The sequence below is a fragment of the Strigops habroptila genome, chromosome 5, assembly GCF_004027225.2.
Source record: "Strigops habroptila isolate Jane chromosome 5, bStrHab1.2.pri, whole genome shotgun sequence".
Lineage (NCBI taxonomy): Eukaryota > Metazoa > Chordata > Aves > Psittaciformes > Psittacidae > Strigops > Strigops habroptila.
This window is the reverse complement of record NC_044281.2, coordinates 60790554-60809451: the sequence shown is the minus strand read 5'-3', so window position 1 is coordinate 60809451 and position 18898 is coordinate 60790554. Positions and strand designations below refer to the sequence as shown.

Sequence of the window (18898 nt, the reverse complement as noted above, 5' to 3'; positions counted from 1 at the left end):
GCTAGGAGGGTGTGTCAGGCCTCTCCAAAGACCCACTGCAAGTTTAAGTTGTTAAAGGCAGAAAATGTTAGCAGGCATCAGGATCAGTCAAGAGCTGTTGCAGGACTGATGCAGAGAATTCACACAAAAAGGTGTGTGGCTAGCAAGGCAGCATTGGCGGGGCAGAAGTGTGGACCCAGGGTCCTCTGTGCAGAACTCCTACCACACCAGGTGAAGGAGAGTGTGGGGCTGATGACTCCTCACTTGGCTTTGCTGGCAAGAGCTGTCTATGTGCAAAACCATGGAGATTCTGGGCAGCTCAAGGAGCAGTTTGTGACTGAGAGACAGGTATCCATGAGACTACTTCTGTCTCAAGACCTCTCCCTTATTCCAGCTGTGTCCCTTGTAATGCAGCAGCAGTACCTCTGTGGGATAGGTGTATGAAAAGAAGGGGAGTGTGGTTCTTTATTTCACTGGGGGAACCACCAATCTCAGAGCATCTGCCTTCCAAGGTCCAGCAGCTGCCTTGGGGATGGTTCAGCTTCTGAAATGGCAGGTGCAGTCGGCATGCCAGGGATGTGCTCAGGAGGAAGAGGAACAAAAAGCAAATTCCCAGCTTTGTCCTGCAGCTCATAGCAAGGCCTTTAGCAGGAAGGGCTGGACCTGTTGAAGCAGGAAAGGAGGGTTTGAAGTTCATTCCTTTCATCCCCCTGCACTACCTTAATTTCCTTCCCATTGTTTTGATCCCCTCAGTCTTGACAGTAGTGGTTTGCTTACCACTGCTTCCACTGCAGGGATGAATGGGACCAATCTAGTCACTGGAGGAAGGTCTCAGCAGGGCTTGTGCTTTTCCATAACCTGGCAGCCCATGTCCCTGACTTGGCAGGCAAAGCTGTAGCCCATCTTGCTGATATCCTTACAAATCACAAGACCACAACTGGAGCTTAGATTCCTCCTCTTGGAGTTTCAGAGAGATCCACCAGCACTGAGGAGCAACCACCAGCAGTGCTGCTTCTGGAGGTGAGCAGGGAGTTCCCCTTGGTGTGACCCTTTAGGCAGGCACTCTGCAGGTGTAGCAACCCCTATACTCTATTATTCCTTTGCCTATGTCCAGCTGATGAGTTGGCTGTGCAATACAGGCAGCTTATTTAAGACATGGTGTCTACACAGTCTTTACATGTGCCAGTAAAACCCAGCTGGACTACAGTTGCTTTGAGATTTTGGGTCAGCCATGGCACAGCAAATGGGGGTGAGCAACCAGGAAGCTCTGAATGGGGGGTATTTTCTGCTGGGTCAGACCCACACCACATTCAAGTGTAATGTGTAAGCAGCATAACCAGTATCTGAGCAGAGCTGCAGCAGCGCAGGAGCAGGGTAAGGTACAGGGTCTGCGTAAGAAGCCTAGGTGAATTGTCAGGCAGGTTTTACGACCCGCACTGAGCACCACACAAGCAGGGCTTTTCCGTCTTTTCAGCAAGAAATGAGACATGTTTTACTCTCCCTTTTGTATTTTTGCTCCTTTTCATTAAAATGAAGAGATTCAGCATGGATGGAGATTTGTGCTAACTATAGAATGCCTCAGCTTTTCCACTCTGAGTATCCCTCCTCCAGCAGACACTAATCTGTATATGTTTCCAAACCACCCAAGATCTAGCATGTGAAAATAAACACTTTTATGTAATACTTTTCAGCCTTGAGTATAGGTTTCAATCTAAGGGCCCTGTTCTCTTCCTCCAAAGCCAACTCGAACAAGTAGCTGTTGCTGCTCTGAAGCTAGGCCTGATAGAACAAACCTTTCTCTGCAGATCTGGGTGGATAGAGCAGGTTGAGAATACACGGTGATATCTGGGCTTGTTTAACCCCCCTTCGTCCTGTTCCCCTTGTTTAAGTGCTGCATTGCCATGTATGAAATTGCTGTTGGAGAGGGGCAGGTGTCCCTTTACAGTTTTCTGGAAGAATAGCTTTGGCATAGTGTGGATGGAGGCTCCAGACAAGAAGGGCCAGGTTGCTACAGATTAACTGTCTCTAAGTCCCAAACAAATCATTGGCAAATATGACTATGGCTTCTGGTTTGGGTTAACATCTTGCTTTTTCTGTTTTTCTTTTTCTGAAGCTCCAGGGTATAACCTGAGGGCTGCACATGGAGCTAATGAGGATTTAAACAGTGTTGCCACTCTGTCTTGCAGATGGCAGGCAGAACACAACGCTCGCGAGGAGGCCGAAGAGGAAGGAATATAAAGATGAGTCTGGGATGGATGCACACTCCTCTCCTAGAGTGCGCAGGGCAACCACGTCCAGGGCTGAGAGGATCTGGCCGGGGGGGGTCATCCCCTATGTGATCGGAGGAAATTTCACTGGTCAGTAGTGAAAACATTGCTCCCTGTTTGGTCAGCAGTGAGCGTCTCAAAATGTGTGGGAGATCTCAGGAGCAGAGTTTTCCCACAAATGACTCTTCTGGGGCACAGTGGGCATGTGGTTGCACAAGGAATCATGTACTGTGGAGGCTTGAGACTGAAGTGTGCAGTGAGATGTTTCTTCTCTTGGAGTCCAAGAAATAATTGGGTGACTTGGTCACTTTTCTTGATTGCTTCAGGTGCCAGCACCTGTGAGTTGTGCTCACCCCCCGTGTTTCCAGAAAGAGATCCTCTCTGCTGTTGGAAGATCAGGAGCAGAAGTACCCTGGGTTGCTTTCTGAATCCCCGCTTGGAGAACTTTCCCTGAGCACTCTGCTTCCTGAACTGCTGTTTTCTGGGTACCAACTTCAAGGTGTCCTGTAGGTGTGTGAAGGAAAGGGGCAGTGAGCTGTGTCCCATGGTGCATGAGGAGCTCCCCAAAGTATCCTTTGTAGGATCTTTGTAGCATCTCCTGGGCATTGTCCAAACTAACGTGTCTCTTGTGGTGCAGCCTATCACTTGTCTGTGTCTCATGTGAAGCAGACCACCTCTCCATAGCTCAGTGGTTCCCCATGGGATTGGTTTCCTTGACGCATGGATGACAAATGCTCTGTGCCTCACTGGAGCCAGTTCCTTCCTGTCTCCCCCAGGCTGCCTCCACCATCTCCCACTAGGATCCAGCAGGCCTTATTGCCTTGGGCTCCCATGATGTACTTTGTTCCAGCACCCACACTGCTGCCAGAAGTCTGCAAAGCCCCAGTTGAAGGGTTTGTTCCCTTCCTACAAAGGGAGGGGCTCATGCAACCTTGCAGGATATTGGGTAGCCTGCTAGCCACAGCTGTCCCCCCACACTTGTCAGAGAACAGCTGTCCCCATCCCTCAGGGTCTGATGAGAGAGTGTTCTCTGTGTTACGTGTGCCCCACTGCTCTAACCACTCCAGAGTAGGTAACACCATCCTTCCATTTTGGAGACTGTGTAAGAAGCGGCTCTTGCCATAGGACAGTTATCTTGTGTGTTCAGTTTGGTGTTTTGCCTCAGCTTAATCCCACCCTGGAGTGCATCTCTCTGTTCCATGTGCCTTTATGATGTACTTCTGCCCTTTCTCCGCTCTCTAGTCACTCTTGAGAGTGGCAGCTTGCTCTGCAGCCCTGTGCATACCAGAGGCTCTGCTGGAAAGACAATACTGCAGGAAAGCCTTCTAAGGCCGTGTACCACTCTGGGGCATCACTGCCCAGCACTCTGAGTGGCTGTTCTGGATGCTGTTGAATGACTGCTGGAGGTACCCCATTCCCTGGGGATGGGATGTTCTGTTTCCTGTCTTCTTGCAAGTGTGAGACAGGCATAATACCCTACTTCACAGGTGTCTCCATTGAAGTCCTGAGCTTTCCCTCAGTTCAAGCATAGAGCAGGGTACCTCTACACCTTCTTATGCTGCCCTGAGACTGCCTCTAGCTCCTATACAGTTCCTACTTCTAATTTTAAAGATCGACTACCTGATGATAGCTTTGCTTCAGTTTTGAGGAGTATCTGTAGCACTCATGAGATTTCTGGGTCTTGAAAGATGTATGTGGTCATGGTACATTGCATCATGAGAGTAAATTTGGCACACCACTAAGCACCTGGTGCACAGATCAGATCAACAAGCAGCTCTCAGAATGACCTCTACGTAGCGAGGTGACATTTCTCTATGCAGAAATATCAATGTGCTTAACCAAGTTCACTACCTTTTTAATTAGAGCAATTAATTCATCAAGCACAAGGAGAGAAAAGGATGATACAATAAATTAGTGCTATAGATTGAAGTAGATCACAGATTCCTAGAGATGTTTACAGGTGCAAGATTGACTGTTGGAAAGATTGACTGTTCCCCTATCTTGATGAAGTCCACTAGAGATTTTCCAGAAAGCCAGGCCTTCACTGTTCACTTTTCTTGGTTTTCTTTTTCAGGAACCCAAAGAGCTATCTTTAAGCAAGCGATGAGGCACTGGGAGAAGCACACTTGTGTGACATTTGTGGAGAGGACCGATGAAGAGAGTTTCATTGTGTTCACATACAGAACATGTGGGTAAGTGACACACATATTCCCTGCAGCTATGTATGTTGCAAACATCATTTTCATTGACAAATGGCTTTGTAAGTCCAGCTCTGGTCAGAATAGAGCAATGGCTACATGGGGGAATCTATCACAGAGATGCATCTGTCACTTACAGTATGGATTGCCAGGATAATTTAGTATTTGCTCAGAAGAAGCCTTGCTGGGTTCTTTTCCCTGGGATAACACTTAAGCGTATATATCTATTTTTATTGATATACACTTAAGTATTTTCTTTATACATACACACACATGTAGGTACATATAGTATATGCAACTGCTGGCCTGTCCTGGACCCTGCCAGATGGCATCCTCTGTTTTTACAGCTCAGACTTCCTCAATTCACTGATTTTTGCATGAATTTGTGGGTTTTCTTTTCCAGATGTTGCTCATATGTGGGTCGCCGAGGAGGGGGCCCTCAGGCTATATCCATTGGAAAGAACTGTGACAAGTTTGGTATTGTGGCTCATGAGCTGGGTCATGTGGTGGGTTTCTGGCATGAACACACACGGCCTGACAGGGACCAGCATGTCACAATCATCAGAGAGAACATACAGCAAGGTAAAATAGCACTTCAAGTTATTCCACCTGGCTTTTGGGTGGGTGGAAACATTTCTTGCTGGGCTTCTGGAAAACCCTAGTGGTCTATGAGCTGGGATGGAGAAGAAGAAATATTGCTGTCCTTGCCTAGAGTAAGGTCAAAATTGTTGGGTGAACAGAGATTTTGGATGTCCAGCTGGAATTGTTGGAACGTAGGAGTATATCCCTTTCATTCTAAGCTACCAGAGGTGGAAGGGTGTTTTTTCGCTTGTTTGTTTTTAAGTGATTTGGTTTTTTCCCTTTGTGTTTGGCACCACAGGACAGGAGTACAACTTTCTAAAGATGGAAGCTGGGGAAGTGAACTCACTGGGAGAGACCTATGACTTCGACAGCATCATGCATTATGCTAGGAACACATTCTCCAGGTGATGATCCAAGGTTACATGTCATTGGGACTATTTTCAGTAGTTGTGATTCACTCTGTGGGACACATGGAGCCTAGAAGGAGGCCTGTGATCTATTGCAGAGATATGTGGAAGTTGCAGTGAGCTCTGCTGCATTGCAAAGCTTGAAAAAAGTGTGAAAAAGCAAGATGGGTGAAGAGAAGTATGATGTATTCATGTTTTCTCCTTCCCACTATATTCATCCAGTGCTGTTAATCTCAGAGACCTTACAAAACCATGTTAACATGTTTCGCAACCACCGCTACATGCCATGAGTAAATGGGATGGGAGGCAGAGCACAAATATTCACAGTCTTGAGAACTTTTTGTTGCAAAAATTAAAAGTGCGGCTTTTTTAATTTTCTCATTCCCCAGTCATATGGAAGTGCCAAACCTACTGTTCCGTGCTTTTGTTTCTAAAGCTTCGTGTCAACTAGGGGAAAATGATCAGACTTGCTGAAATGCTGCTTGTTCTGGCAGGAGGAGATAGTAACTGGGCAAAAGTGCTTTGTAGCCTTCAGAGATTTCTTTGGATCAGATACCCAAAGCAAACAATTTTTCTTCCCTTGAGGCATCTGCTGGATCCTTCCAGCATTTGCTAGACTCTAAATGGTTAGAATTGTCTTGCACAAAAGTGGGATTAAGTTATTACTGCCATTTATATTGTAGATGCCTTTGAGTTTGTGTCTCTTGAAAACCAGGGTCCTTCAGAACACTGCTGGGCCAAGACTGGATAAAAATGGCAAGAGTCCTATGCTGACAAAAGCATAGACCACATGAAGATAATAAGTTCCAGCAAATTTCATTAAGATCAGTGGCTAGGTATGAGAGATAGCCCCTGTGTGACCCAGGGGAAGGGCTGTAGTGTGTGTTAATACATTAGCAGGCACTAGAAAGTCCATGTAGGAAAAAGATGGTACCCTAGCACCCCACCAGTGGAGGTGGGGTGTGAGTGGAAGAGAAGGTGAAGGAAGCAGAGCCATATCTGTGACTTGTTTTGAAGCAGCTCTTACACAGCACTTAGCACAACCTTGATGTTTTTAAACTCCTGTGAATGTTGATAGCAAGCCATAACGGTGTTTGCCATGGTCAAACGCTGCTGCAAATCCTGGGTCACTCCTCATTTTCAGTTCACAGCAAAACAAATTTCTCATTAGCATCTGTGGCTAATAGGAATAGGAGTATGGCACAAGAGACTGTAATGACAGCAGTAACAATTTTTTGTCATGGGAATTTCTGTTCTAGGTCAGAAAGTTGTCTGTTTTGCAGAATGTGGCTGCAGGCTTTTATTTCCTGGTGCATTCCTTACAGACATGGCAGCAAATTAAATTGAATATTGCTGTCTCATTAAGCAATTTCTTTTACATCTGTCAAGATCCATAAATGGCAGCTTAGCAATAAGACAAATTAAACCTCTGCAAAGCCCTAAGCAAATTGTGGGTTACCTTAGTTCACTAAGCCTCTTGCTAGTAGACATGGCAGCATAGCCTGGAGTTACAAAACATGATCTCTGCAAAGCTTGTGTTCGAATCAGGATGCAGGTAGCACTGCCTGTGTGTCAAGGGACGTCTTCTTGATGTATTTGCAACACACCATTAGTAATCCTGTACAAGATGTATACACATCCTCCACAGGTTTTACTGTGTGGAGTTACACTGTTTCTCTTGTGCACATGCAGATGTAAATACAGAGTTAGGACAAAATGTAGCTGCCTGCAGCTGAGTGCTTAATCTGCTTTGGGTATCTGCTTCCTTGAGCGGTGTTTAAGCACCTGTACCTAGTGCCCTCAGATGGGACAGTGAATGTTCAGCATTTATTGAGATCCGTTGATAACATCATAATGTTTGCATGATGCTTTACACATTCTGGGTACTATGCAGATGCTGATGACTCTTGAGAGTATACCTCTTCTCAAACTCTGTTGTTCTTAGCAGGTAGCAATGGTCAGTTGTCGTGCTTGACCTACCACTGCATTGGGCAGGTAGTACATGTTTTGCCCACGCCTGGACAGCAGAACAATGGGGCATCCAAGATTCCTGGGTTCTTTTCCTGCCTCTGGGATGATAGGTTAGGTATCTTACTCAGTGGTTAGGGTGTTAGTTACTGAGTTGCTCTGTTTAATGATGTCTGCTTGGTGTTTATTGATTTGTGAACCAAAGTATCAATGCTCTTAGAGACACTCACCAAATATGCAACTTACTTAACATCACAAGTGTTGTTAAGCAGATGGGGTTTGGGTGGACAGCATGGGACTGCTGGAATCTGTGTGGTTTAGGCCAGAAAGGCTCTTCCCTATTCTCAGTTCCTTTGATTGTAAAATGAGAGGAACTATACTTACTGCTTCCTAATTTGGAGTCATGTTCAGCAATGCATGTGAAGGGAGTACAAAATTCAGTTGGTAGAAGAAGAAAAAACAGAAATCTGACAGCCCCAACCTAGGGTACAGCCCTCTGGGAGAAAATGTGTTTGTCAAGTTGTAAGCGTAATTTGGAGTATTGTGTGAGCAATACCCTAGCTGTATGCTATGTGCAAAAGGCTGGGGTCTGTGAGTGTGCAGTTGTGAAGGATGGAATGGGAAAAAGAATCAAAAGTTTGCTTGTGCAAGTGGTGGTTTCTCTGTTAAACTTTGTCATGCTTCCCTGGTTGAGCCTGGAAATCTGCAGAAAGCATTTCGCTGGCCACAGAAGTATGTCTCTGCCAAATGCCTAGCTCTTCTGTGAACTCCTGAGAAGCCTTGAAAACTTACCAACCTGTTTCTCTGTGAGTGGTGTTACTGGAATTGGAGGATTTATTTTCAGTGCATGAACTTAAATAAATTCAGCCTGAGGCATGCAGCTGGCATGTAGAATGCCAGCCTTAATATGTCAGTCAAAATTTGATGGGCTCACCTCAGAGCCTGTAAGCATTGATTTTGGTGCTGATCAGGAATTTTCCTACCACTGAAGAAAAACAGCATTCCCCATGCAAAAGCTGATTCTAGTTTCTAAAACAGATTAAATTATTCTTTCTTCAGTTTGAATATTTATGAAATAATTTAACCTCATAAAACATGTTTAGTAGAATGATATTTTATTTTCAAGAATACTGACTACAGCTTTGGACAGCTGTGATCCAAATTTAAAATTAAACCAATGCAGAAAAACCCCTCTCAAACTTCTTCCCAAGGCTTTCACACAGCTGAGCAGCCCCGTGAAGAGAATGACTTGATCTTAACCCGTACCTGAAGACTCCTTCATCAGGATTAGGCAGTACTAAAAATATTGCTTCTGCCCCTCAGAAAGAGAAGTCTGCCTCACTGAGCTGATGCTGAACTGTCAAGTTCACTGTTAGCTTTGGCACCTCCAACCCTGTTAGGCATTCAGGGGCACAGTGAAATGGTTCCTGTGGAGTGGACAACCTGGTTGCAAGAGCTTGGACTTTACCAACTTGGAGTTCTGGTTTCTGATTTGTCCCACTTCAGCCAAGGCTGTCTTGGGGTCTCTCTTGCATGCAAGATTTTGCTTGGATGCACGGACTCCTCTTTTCGATGGAAGTGAGGCCCAAGATTAAACCCTTTACTGGACTGAGATCAGAGGTGCAGTAAAGAGCTTGTGAGTACGAAGTACCACATGGAAGAAATAGTAGTGAGGAAAAAGAAGCAGAGATGAGTGGAGTTATTAGCTTGGAAACTTGTGCAGAACAAAGGTAGAACCCTTGATCTTTTTCTCTTGTCTGTGGCAACCAGTCACTGACAGCCCAACCCCATCTGCTACTGAACAAACTCCTCTTCCCTCTGCTCCTTTGGCTTAAGTGTCCAGTCTGTGCTCCTGCTGAGCCAGATGTGCCATCAGCCTTCTGCAAGCATATTTCATTGCCTTTTCTGAATTATGGCAAGGAATGTATCTATACTCAAACAGAGGCAGCAGCAATTTTGATATATCAAAAGAGGAATTTATTGGCTTGGCAGACTTGCCTGTACATTTGGAAGCTGTCTGCTCTAGTGAGAAGACCACCTCAAGACATGCAGTTATCACAATCTGCATTACTCTTGCTTGTTAGTATGGGATATGGTGAAGGGGATGGTGCGGGAGGCCTGCCAGAATGACTTTCTGTGCATCATGTCACTTTGCCTGCTTCACCGCTCTGTGTCTCTGTTCTTCCCTTTAGAGGGGTTTTCCTTGACACCATCCTTCCCCGTCGTGATGATAACGGGGTCCGGCCAACTATTGGTCAGCGTATTCGCCTGAGTCAGGGAGACATCGCTCAGGCAAGGAAGTTGTACAAATGCCCAGGTAAATATAGCTTATGGAGATGGCTCCAACTTTATTATGGATACATGGTTTATCTGGAAGGCATTGGATTCAAGAGTACCTTAACAATTTCTTTGATGAAAGAGACTCAGGAAATGTAGACCACCAAATGCTTCAGCCTGGAGCTGTGGGAGAATTGAACTTGCCTAACATGTGTCTCCTATTAGTACTTTGCTAGTATTCCTGTTTGGTTTAGGGCTCCAAGTTGGTCCAGTGTAGACTCTGTTCATAGAAAATTAAATCAATGTACGAGACCACGGAAAGAGAGGGGTCTAGGAGGTAGCAAAGTGGCTATATTATATCTCTCATTTATTACCAGAGATATATCTGGTATGCTGGTTCTCTGCACACCAACCATCAAACTTCTGTTGAGTTATTTATACAATTGTTGTCCCAGAGATGAGCCTTAAGAAAACTGCAAATTTATCCTGTGATTATGGTATGTTGCACTGAGGCTTGGGAGATAACATGGAAGAAAGCTCAAAAATATTGATTTGTGAAACAACCAGGTGGTGTAATCTGGTGCTTTGAACTGGTCAGGGGAGGGTTGTATCACTTTTTCTGCTGTCAAAGGATTGGTAGACTGGGAACAACTTTGATAGAGAACCCATTTACATATGTGTGACATACCAGACCAACAGTCTGTGTCCTGCTTTTTGTGGGATCTGAAAAGATTGGCAGAAAGAGAATTGGGGTCACAGATATGATTGGGAGACTAAATTTACCTATCAGAACAGAAGGATCATTCAAAGTGGAGATGTTAGTGAAAGTTTATGCAACAGTTTTAGCTGAATAGGTTAATAGAGAAAACTAAATTTCAGACAAGTAATCTGCTGGCCTTAAGGACAGGTTGAATATGAGGATTCATAAAGAAAGGCTCTTTGCTTGAAAGAGAGGCTTCAAGCAAAGATGGCACCCAGTTTGGTGCCCGTGGCATGAACTACAGCAACTGAGAAGGGAGAGAGCATGGGAAGTGTGATGCGCGGAGGTAGAATATTTAACAAGCTGTGCTGAATTTCTGCAGGTAATGAAACACCAATGAGAACATGTTGGAGAATGAGAAAGTTGCCCTAATTTTGCAGAATTATCATGAACATTCATGATAATTCATGATAATAAAGGAGATGAAAAAGGACTTTTGTAAGCACAGCCCAGGAGTTTATCTGTATGGGTTGGTCTCCCAGAATATTGGTCCAGTTGAGAGTGACTTTGAGCAGTTATAAACCTAATGTGATCATAAATGATTAATCCTCTTGGAATAAGCGTATCAGAGAGAGAAGAGAGAAGATGAGAAGGGAGGGATGAGTTTACCAGTATGCAGAGTCACATCTTAAGTGAATGGCTGGCTAGCACTGCCCTGTGAACCATTCATAAGGCAATGGGAACTGGTTGATAGCTTGCTGTGCAAATCTGCTGCTTCTCTGTATCTAGCTACAGGGCAGAGAGCATGGGTTCATAAAGGTCTAGAATAAATTCTGATGACTTCAGGACCTGTGATGTTTGGGGATCTCTGCTTAGCTTATAGTGAATGGTATAACTTTCTTAGGTGTGCTAGTCCTAATTATCTTTTTTTTTTTTTTTCCTCTTTACCACTTAGAATTTTCTCTCATTTGCTTTTGATTGAACAAGATGTAGTTCTTGGAAAATTATCTCATGGATTAGCTTAGGAATTTGTTTGTTTGAATACTCAAAAGAAATAAAAGAAAAAAAGGATGTTTTGTACCATGTTTTTTTGATTGAGTCAGACTTAATGCAAGCAGGCTTTTCATTCTCATAGCTGGAAGCATCAACTGCAGATTCAGATTTCTTGAGGCAAGCTGAAAAGCCACTTTGGCCTGAGGTTAAAGTCAAATTAAAAGCTACAAAGCAACTTTCTTTAAAATGAGGACCCTTCTGAGTCTCAAGTTTTCCACTTGCAAAGTAGAACTTTTCTACTTTTTAGTGGTTTTTTTTCCCATAAAGATTTCACACAGGTTATTGCAGTTCAAAACATATTTTGCAGCAGAATGATTAGAGCTTTAAGCCTACTAAACAAATTTTCTTCACATATCTATTGGTTTGGTTTGGTTTTCTTTTTTTCTTTGCATCAAAATTTATACACAGGTTGCATTTGAAGAGAAAGGGGTACAGTATATGTTATGACATTATTATCTTCAGCTGCCATTTCAATCTGTAGCTTGAAAAGTTCTCTTCCTCTGCAAAATGCAAAACACAGGAGTTCAAAAACAAAGGACTGCAGTTGCATGTTCAAGCAGGGATTGAATGAGACTTTAGGTTGAGGAAAATTTTGTTTAGTAGTCAAGCTGAGGATTTTTAGGTAAAATTCAACAACATGATACAGAAATTGAATGGCAGATGGTTTCCCTTTTAGAAAGAGAGTCTCCATCTGAGAATGCCTGAGAAAATCCCCCAAAAAAGAGCAAACATGGTGGAGGATGAGTTACAAGCATGCATTGGTATGAGTCAGGATGACTGCTGTGTCTATTGTAAGAAACAGGGCTCTCCAACTCATTAGACTGGAGCTCTTGTGGCTGCTACAGTTAAGGCTGGCTTAGGTTTTCCATTCTAAAACCCTGCTGCTTTAAATTGCTCTTCATTCCACAAAGCTTATACCTGCTGGGTTAAAGTTAGTGTCAAGCCAGGTGAAACCAAATGAAATTTGTCGCAGGAATTTCTGGAAGGCAAAATGCATTCTGCTACATAGTAGTAAATCATAGAATCATAGAATAGTAAGGGTTGGAAAGGACCTTAAGATCATCTAGTTCCAACCCCCCTGCCATGGGCAGGGACACCTCGCACTAAACTATGTGGCCCAAGGCTCTGTCCAACCTCGCCTTGAACACTGCCAGGGATGGAGCATCCACAACCTCCCTGGGCAACCCATTCCAGTGCTTCACCACCCTCACTGTAAAGAACTTCTTCCTTATATCTAATCTAAACTTCCCTGTTTAAGTTTGAACCCATTACCCCTTGTCCTACCACTACAGTCCCTGAGGAAGAGTCCCTCCCCAGCATCCTTATAGACCCCCTTCAGATACTGGAAGGCTGCTATGAGGTCTCCACGCAGCCTTCTCTTCTCCAGGCTGAACAGCCCCAACTGCCTCAGCCTTTTTTCATACGGGAGGTGCTCCAGCCCCCTGATCATCCTCATGGCCCTCCTCTGGACTTGCTCCAACAGCTCCATGTCCTTTTCATGTTGAGGACACGCTAGATTCGATATGGTTTAATGGTTGAGGATTTGATGAGTATAGTCACTACAAAAGACTTGAAAACAGCATGTCTTGCTGTTTTGTGCTGTGCTAAAGGAAACAGGCCTAACTGCAGGAATGGTTAAACTATAAATTGAGAATGGTCCTCCATTATATCATTTACTCAAATTCTCTGTACATTTTCAAAAAGATTTACTGTATCAGTAACCAGCTGATAAGCAATAAGTGCCTGTCACTCAACTACTTCATTTACAAATGACTTCTGAAGCGTTCACCTCTCCTGCTTTGCTTTTCAACTCTTTTCCTTTCTAGCTGCTTACATGTGCAACAGCCTCTTTACCAGGGGCAAAAACCACCTCGGCTCAGCTTCTTGGATCCCAGAAGTACCAAACACTAGTGTTATTGGACCTATTGGCTTCTTTGCCACTAACTGGAGTACAGTTGTATTGCTTTTTGGTGCGCTCTGCAAGAGATTGTGCTCTACGCACAGATACGCATTGCTCATTATTATCGTGCTTCTCCCTGCACGTGCAAGCAGTTTCCTCTCTGAGCTGAAAGGCTAGCCTCTCCCAGCCTGTCTGGAGAATTTCCTCTGCAAGGTTTGGACAGTTAACTAGGTCTTCTTAAACAGTGTTTTGCAGAGTAGTGTTTGGTAGTGGATACATTAGTGCCTATTCCATAACTACACAGTCTTGCCAGGAACTGTGTAACTACACTTGAGAGAATTAAGTCTGGGCTGTTAGAGACCTTCACTGTGGTTCAGCTTAGGGCAGTAGTCCTCTTTGTCCTATGTCATTACGGTCATGTAGTATGTGTTCCCAGTGATGTAGAGCCTACTAAATAAACTTTATCTTTTAAAAAGATTTTTGAGCAGAGAAAAAGAATCTTTATATATCTTGGTGAGTTATGGATTGGAATCCTCTCTTTACTGAGACACCTTGCCAGATGATGGCATTCCTAGAGACATCCTAAGATGGTAGCTGCTCCAGACCATGCATTGACCAGTGGTGATGCCAGAGGATCAGCTGAAGAATGGTTTGCTGTCCTCAGCATAAGTATTGACGTATGGCTGGGACCCAGCTTCTTTGAGATGTTTAACTGTTAAATGGGCAGCATGCATCCTCAGTATAGTTGAGGATCCTAGCAGCATCCTGGGAGCTGAAATTGTCCTAACAGATTTCGGCGAAGATAATAAGGCAAGGCATCTTTGCAAGAGGTAGAAAGGAAGCAAGTATACTTACTCTGCAAATGGCAGCCTTCTTTCTTCTCCGGTGCATGCAGGTTATCACTTTTTACAAGCATCTTTCTGCCCACTTGATGAATACAGACAGCATCACCTGCCAAATATTTTGGCAGAGGTGGGAGGATATTAGCTATTTCTGCAGAATTGAAACTAAAACTTGCTGTGCAATGCTCCTTTGTAGTTGCATAATGTAGGGGGAGTTCTCAGTGCTCAAAACTGCTGGAGAAGTAAGGAGCAATGTAAAGTTTTGACCTTTCATTTATTTTCTTCATTCCTCTAGGGCAGGTGTGTGCATTTACCTGCTGATTTTGCTCAGTTGTGCTTTCTTTCTAGTAGTTAAAAATACCTTTCCTGACAGGAATCACTTTGCCAGATCCCATGCTGACCTGTGCCTTGAAATATGTGCAACTTGTTCCTAGGAGTGACTCCACCTTCCAGAGCACCCCTATAAGCTGTTTGGTTGGGCAAAACCCTTTTTTATGTCTGCACCTATTGTTCATCTAGTCTGATCTGTCAAGCTGGGGATCAAACTGCTTCAGGGAAATAAAGAAATCCTGGCCTAGGTGACTCCCTCTTCCTTTTTTGAAGACATTAAACTTTTTGAATGGGACCAGTCTCTTTTCACCTCCAAATTGCGACCCGCCCATCTAAACGTAATCAATCATGGCTGAAAAATTAGTGAGGGTGTGATAACATGAAGTAGAGGAATATCCTCTGGCATTTCCATGAAAAAGGGAGGGCCTTGTCGGATCTTTCAAAGCACTGCTGCTTAACATGGGATTTTTGGAAGCTGCCTTACCGTCACTGAGGAAACCAAGCTGCAGGTCAAGGGCAGCTTTATAAGATCAGCTCGTTATGAAATTGGAGAAACAACTGGAGAGCAGATAAGCCCCTGCTCCTTGCAATAGGCATTTGCATGTGTCTAGTGAGCACTCTGAAGGAAATGGAAGCTTTGATAGTTATGATCCTCCCATCTAGCTCATCAGCTGCTCTGAAGATGTAGATGGTCACTCCCTGTTCCAGCTCAGTCCTTCTCGCTCGGAGAGCAGGAACTACAGTAGTCACAGCTTTCCCAGATGTTGGAAGCCGTGGTTCCCTAAAGGAGCATATGTGTGTGCATATTACTTGCTTTCCAAAAGTCACTCTGGGATCTACATTTCATCAACTGCAGCAGGCCACAAAAACAGGAAGGTGGAGAGCAGAGTGAGCTGCAGTGCTTACGTTTTATCCTGCACAGTGTGACAGAAGGGTAGGTGCTGAACAGATGAAGCATGAGGGCAGTGGGGCTTGCCCTGCTTTTGTTAGGATATTTTAACCCTCCAGAAAGACACTTAACAATGGTAACTAAGGAGAACCTCATTGAGCAGCTTGTAGTGAAGGGAAAACTGATTTGCTGGCAGCAGTCTTGGGGTTGCAAGGTGGGGTGGGGTTGATGTTTTGCATTTGATTAGTGGATAAGATATTCCTCAGTAGGGTTGAAAACTACTGAGTGCTGGCATGTGGAAGGAAGGAGAAGGAAGAAAGGTGCCTCTTTAAAAGCTGCTATACCTGTGTCCTTGCACTGATCATCTTCTATCCTAAGAATTCTGACAAATTTCACATTACCCCTTTGGCACGATCTCATTTGGTCAATGACCTTTGCCAGTACCATGAATGAACATCCTTGGAGCACCAGCCACCAACCTGCACACAACCATGTGCAAACATTTCGGTAGCCCCTGACATCTTTCAGAGAGTCACTCCTCATTGCTGGGTTTTTTTTCTTCTTCCTGCAGCTTGTGGAGAGACTTTGCAGGACTCAACAGGGAATTTCTCAGCCCCTGGCTTTCCGAATAGCTACCCGTCCTATTCCCACTGTGTCTGGAGGATCTCGGTGACCCCAGGGGAGAAGGTAGGTGCCACACCAGCACAAGGTGTACTGTGTGCTTCCCTGGCATGTGGTTTTGCCGGTGACAACAGCACTAGCAACTGCCAAAAGATCTCCAACGTGCCTGGAGTGTAGGGTTGGAGACTGGAAAGGCTCCTGAGCACCACTGCTGTCCTCCCAGAGATGGGGTCAGGAATACATGGTCCTGAGGAGAGAAGAGGTACTGCTGGAGTGCAGCCCCCTCACAGGTCTGGGCTGCATGTTGATCTCTGATCCTTCCTCTTGATTTGAGGTTGAGCCCCGCATGGACGTTGCCTGTCACCCACCTTTCAAAGCCAGGTGACAGTCAGATGAGTTGGGTAAAATGTGCCAGCAAGCTGGGGGCTTGAAGAGAGCCTGAGGAGCTGTGACTGACATCAGTGGCCTGCCCCTGTCACACAGGCGTAATGTTCCTGTCAGGGGACTCCTGCTCCCTGCCTTGAAACACTGAGCCCCGCTGCGCATCAGTCATCCACCCTGTCCACTTTCTTCCCAGCTCCTTTTGTTTTATTGATCTTCCTGTGGAAATGAAATCTTTCCTTAATCCACTAATGCCAGCCCTTCAGGCCTTTCATGCTGTACCAGCCTGCAAGAATGCACAGCCTGGCTTGGGAGCTCCTCGGCAGAGTGGCTTTGCTGAGGACCACCCTCGAGATGCTCTTAAGACTCAGACTTGAACAAAGAAGAGCAGAGCTCACTCATTTTGCAGCAGATGTTTTGCTCTGGGGCACGGTTCTGTCATCCGCAAGCCCAGTCCCATGCGCTGCTGAGCTCCTGCCATTCGCTGCAGGGAGAGCTTCACCAGGGGCAGAGGTGCCAATAACTGCCCAGGTCTTGAGACTATGGCACTGGGAGTTTTGCAGTGTAAATGTTACCGTAAATTCTCCCTTTGTCTCTCAGCCTTTGTCTCTCAGCTTCTTCAGAAGAGTTGTATTGGATAGGACCCAGCATCTAAATACTGAACCACTGACAAAAAAAACCCAACAAAAATCACCAACAAAAAAAACAAGTTCAGATTAAAAGATTAAATGCTTCAACTTATCTGTTTAATCAAATGCAGCACTTGGTACAAAGTAGCAGCATAGCACTGAGACATTAGCTTAGAACAGATATTGGGCTTGTAGTATTCATTTGCATAGAAACACCATAGAAAAACTTGCTGTCCTAAGTCAGAAAACTGCAAAAGTGTGAACAAAATAAGCGACATAGTTACAGACTGCACTCTGCACATCCGGCCAGGGCTTTTATTTTAATCTAATGATGTTTCTGTGGCAGATTATAGATGTAAGTTAATACATTCATCAAATCTTGCAAGGAAAAATGCCAGAAGCACACCCCCTCAATGACTTCCGTAAGCCCATAGAGAGGCCTGTAATCCATGTTACAGAGGAAGGAGATCAAAGGGATAAAATTTTAATGCTAAGCTCTGCTCAGTAAAGCCACCAAATACAATTGCATCATAATGATGGTGTGGGTGTAATTGTCAGAATGTGGAAACTTGTCAGCAAAATCAGCTATTTCTTACAAGTGTCATTTTTGTAAGCGTAGAGACCCCAAACATCTGCGTTTTGGGTCAATGTGCTTCTCTATGATGTTCACACTAAACAAAACCAGTGATTCAATTTTTTATGAAAAAAAACCCCTGAAAACCCAAAGCAAAACCAAAACCCAACAAATTGGGCTTTTCTAGTCATTTTAGTAACTGAGGAGCAGTGACTGTGAATTACAGAACGGATAGTGAGTTCTGTCTGCTGTCATATACTTTCATGGCTTCATTAAAATACTTCGAGAAGCATTTTTTTTTTTCAGGAAAGCTGATTAAAAAATCAGCAAACGGTCCAACTGTCTTTTTCTGTGTACTCACTTAGGCAGCACTGTAGCAGAGGTCAAGCACATGATCTGTAGGGTCTTCCCTTGAAAGTAGCTCCCTTCCCACAGAAGCGTGTGCTCTCTCCTTTCAGATTATGTTAAACTTCACATCAATGGACCTATTTAAAAGTCGCCTTTGCTGGTATGATTATGTGGAGGTGCGTGATGGCTACTGGAGGAAGGCTCCGTTACTGGGTGAGTAGTTGCTCCATTTTAATTGCATTTTCTGTGTTCTTCTTGATGCTTAGGGTGGTAGGTGGGGAAAACAAACAGAAACAAACCTTTCTTTACCTGGAAGGAGCTTCCGTTGAGCCAGTGTACTGGCCATTCATTAATGTCTCCATCCAGAGATGTCAGTGTGCTGTATTCACATCAAATGATCCCTGCTCCAAGCCCTTTGGTAGCAGAGACTTTGTTCCTTCCTTTTGCAGCTTGAGAAGAGAGGCAGAGAGGGCTGGGACTAAAAATGTGGTCTCTGGAGTTTTATTGCTGCTTTTTCCTAAGACCAGGGTAGAACTGCCAGGCAGTCAGAATGAAGCAGCCATGCAGCTCCTGGCCCAAGCTCCTGCCATTATTTCTCAAGTATTGTGTTTACAAATACACAAGTAGTCTGTGCTTTGAGCCTCTGTACTTCTAACAGGGAACTTGCTAGACCATGCCTAGAATGTCAAACTGTGCAAGGGCTCTGCTCCACTCCTGCTCTCAAATGTAAAATGGTGCACTGCAAACAGTCACTTCCGCCTGAAAGGAAGTAAGTGATCAGGTTGTGTAGCATCACCAGTTGTGTTAGAGGTGCTATGCTCCATGCTGCAGCACAGGAGTGGGCTAGTCAGTGTGGGGTCAGTAGGCTTACGAAGGTCTGGGTGCTCTCCTTGGCGCCACTGGGCATCCCAGCCCTGGTACCAGGTGAGGTGCTAAGGCTGAAGTCATGCTGC

The 18898-nt window shown here is 44.7% G+C and overlaps 1 protein-coding gene across 14 annotated transcripts in view; it reads left to right on the top strand.

Annotated features, from left to right (window-relative positions):
• Positions 1–18898, top strand: part of TLL2 (tolloid like 2) — a 99993-nt gene that overhangs the window by 53647 nt on the left and 27448 nt on the right. For 11 of the 14 annotated variants that reach the window (XM_030486668.1, XM_030486655.1, XM_030486656.1 and 8 more), the window contains 7 exons: positions 2166–2336; positions 4321–4438; positions 4848–5026; positions 5325–5430; positions 9594–9718; positions 15964–16079; positions 18056–18158. In XM_030486668.1, the coding sequence (XP_030342528.1) occupies positions 2166–2336; positions 4321–4438; positions 4848–5026; positions 5325–5430; positions 9594–9718; positions 15964–16079; positions 18056–18158 (918 nt within the window). Of the gene's footprint in view, positions 1–2092; positions 2337–4320; positions 4439–4847; positions 5027–5324; positions 5431–9593; positions 9719–15963; positions 16080–18055; positions 18159–18898 lie in introns of all 14 variants that reach the window. The other 3 variants (XM_030486665.1, XM_030486666.1, XM_030486669.1) reach the window with 2 other exon arrangements.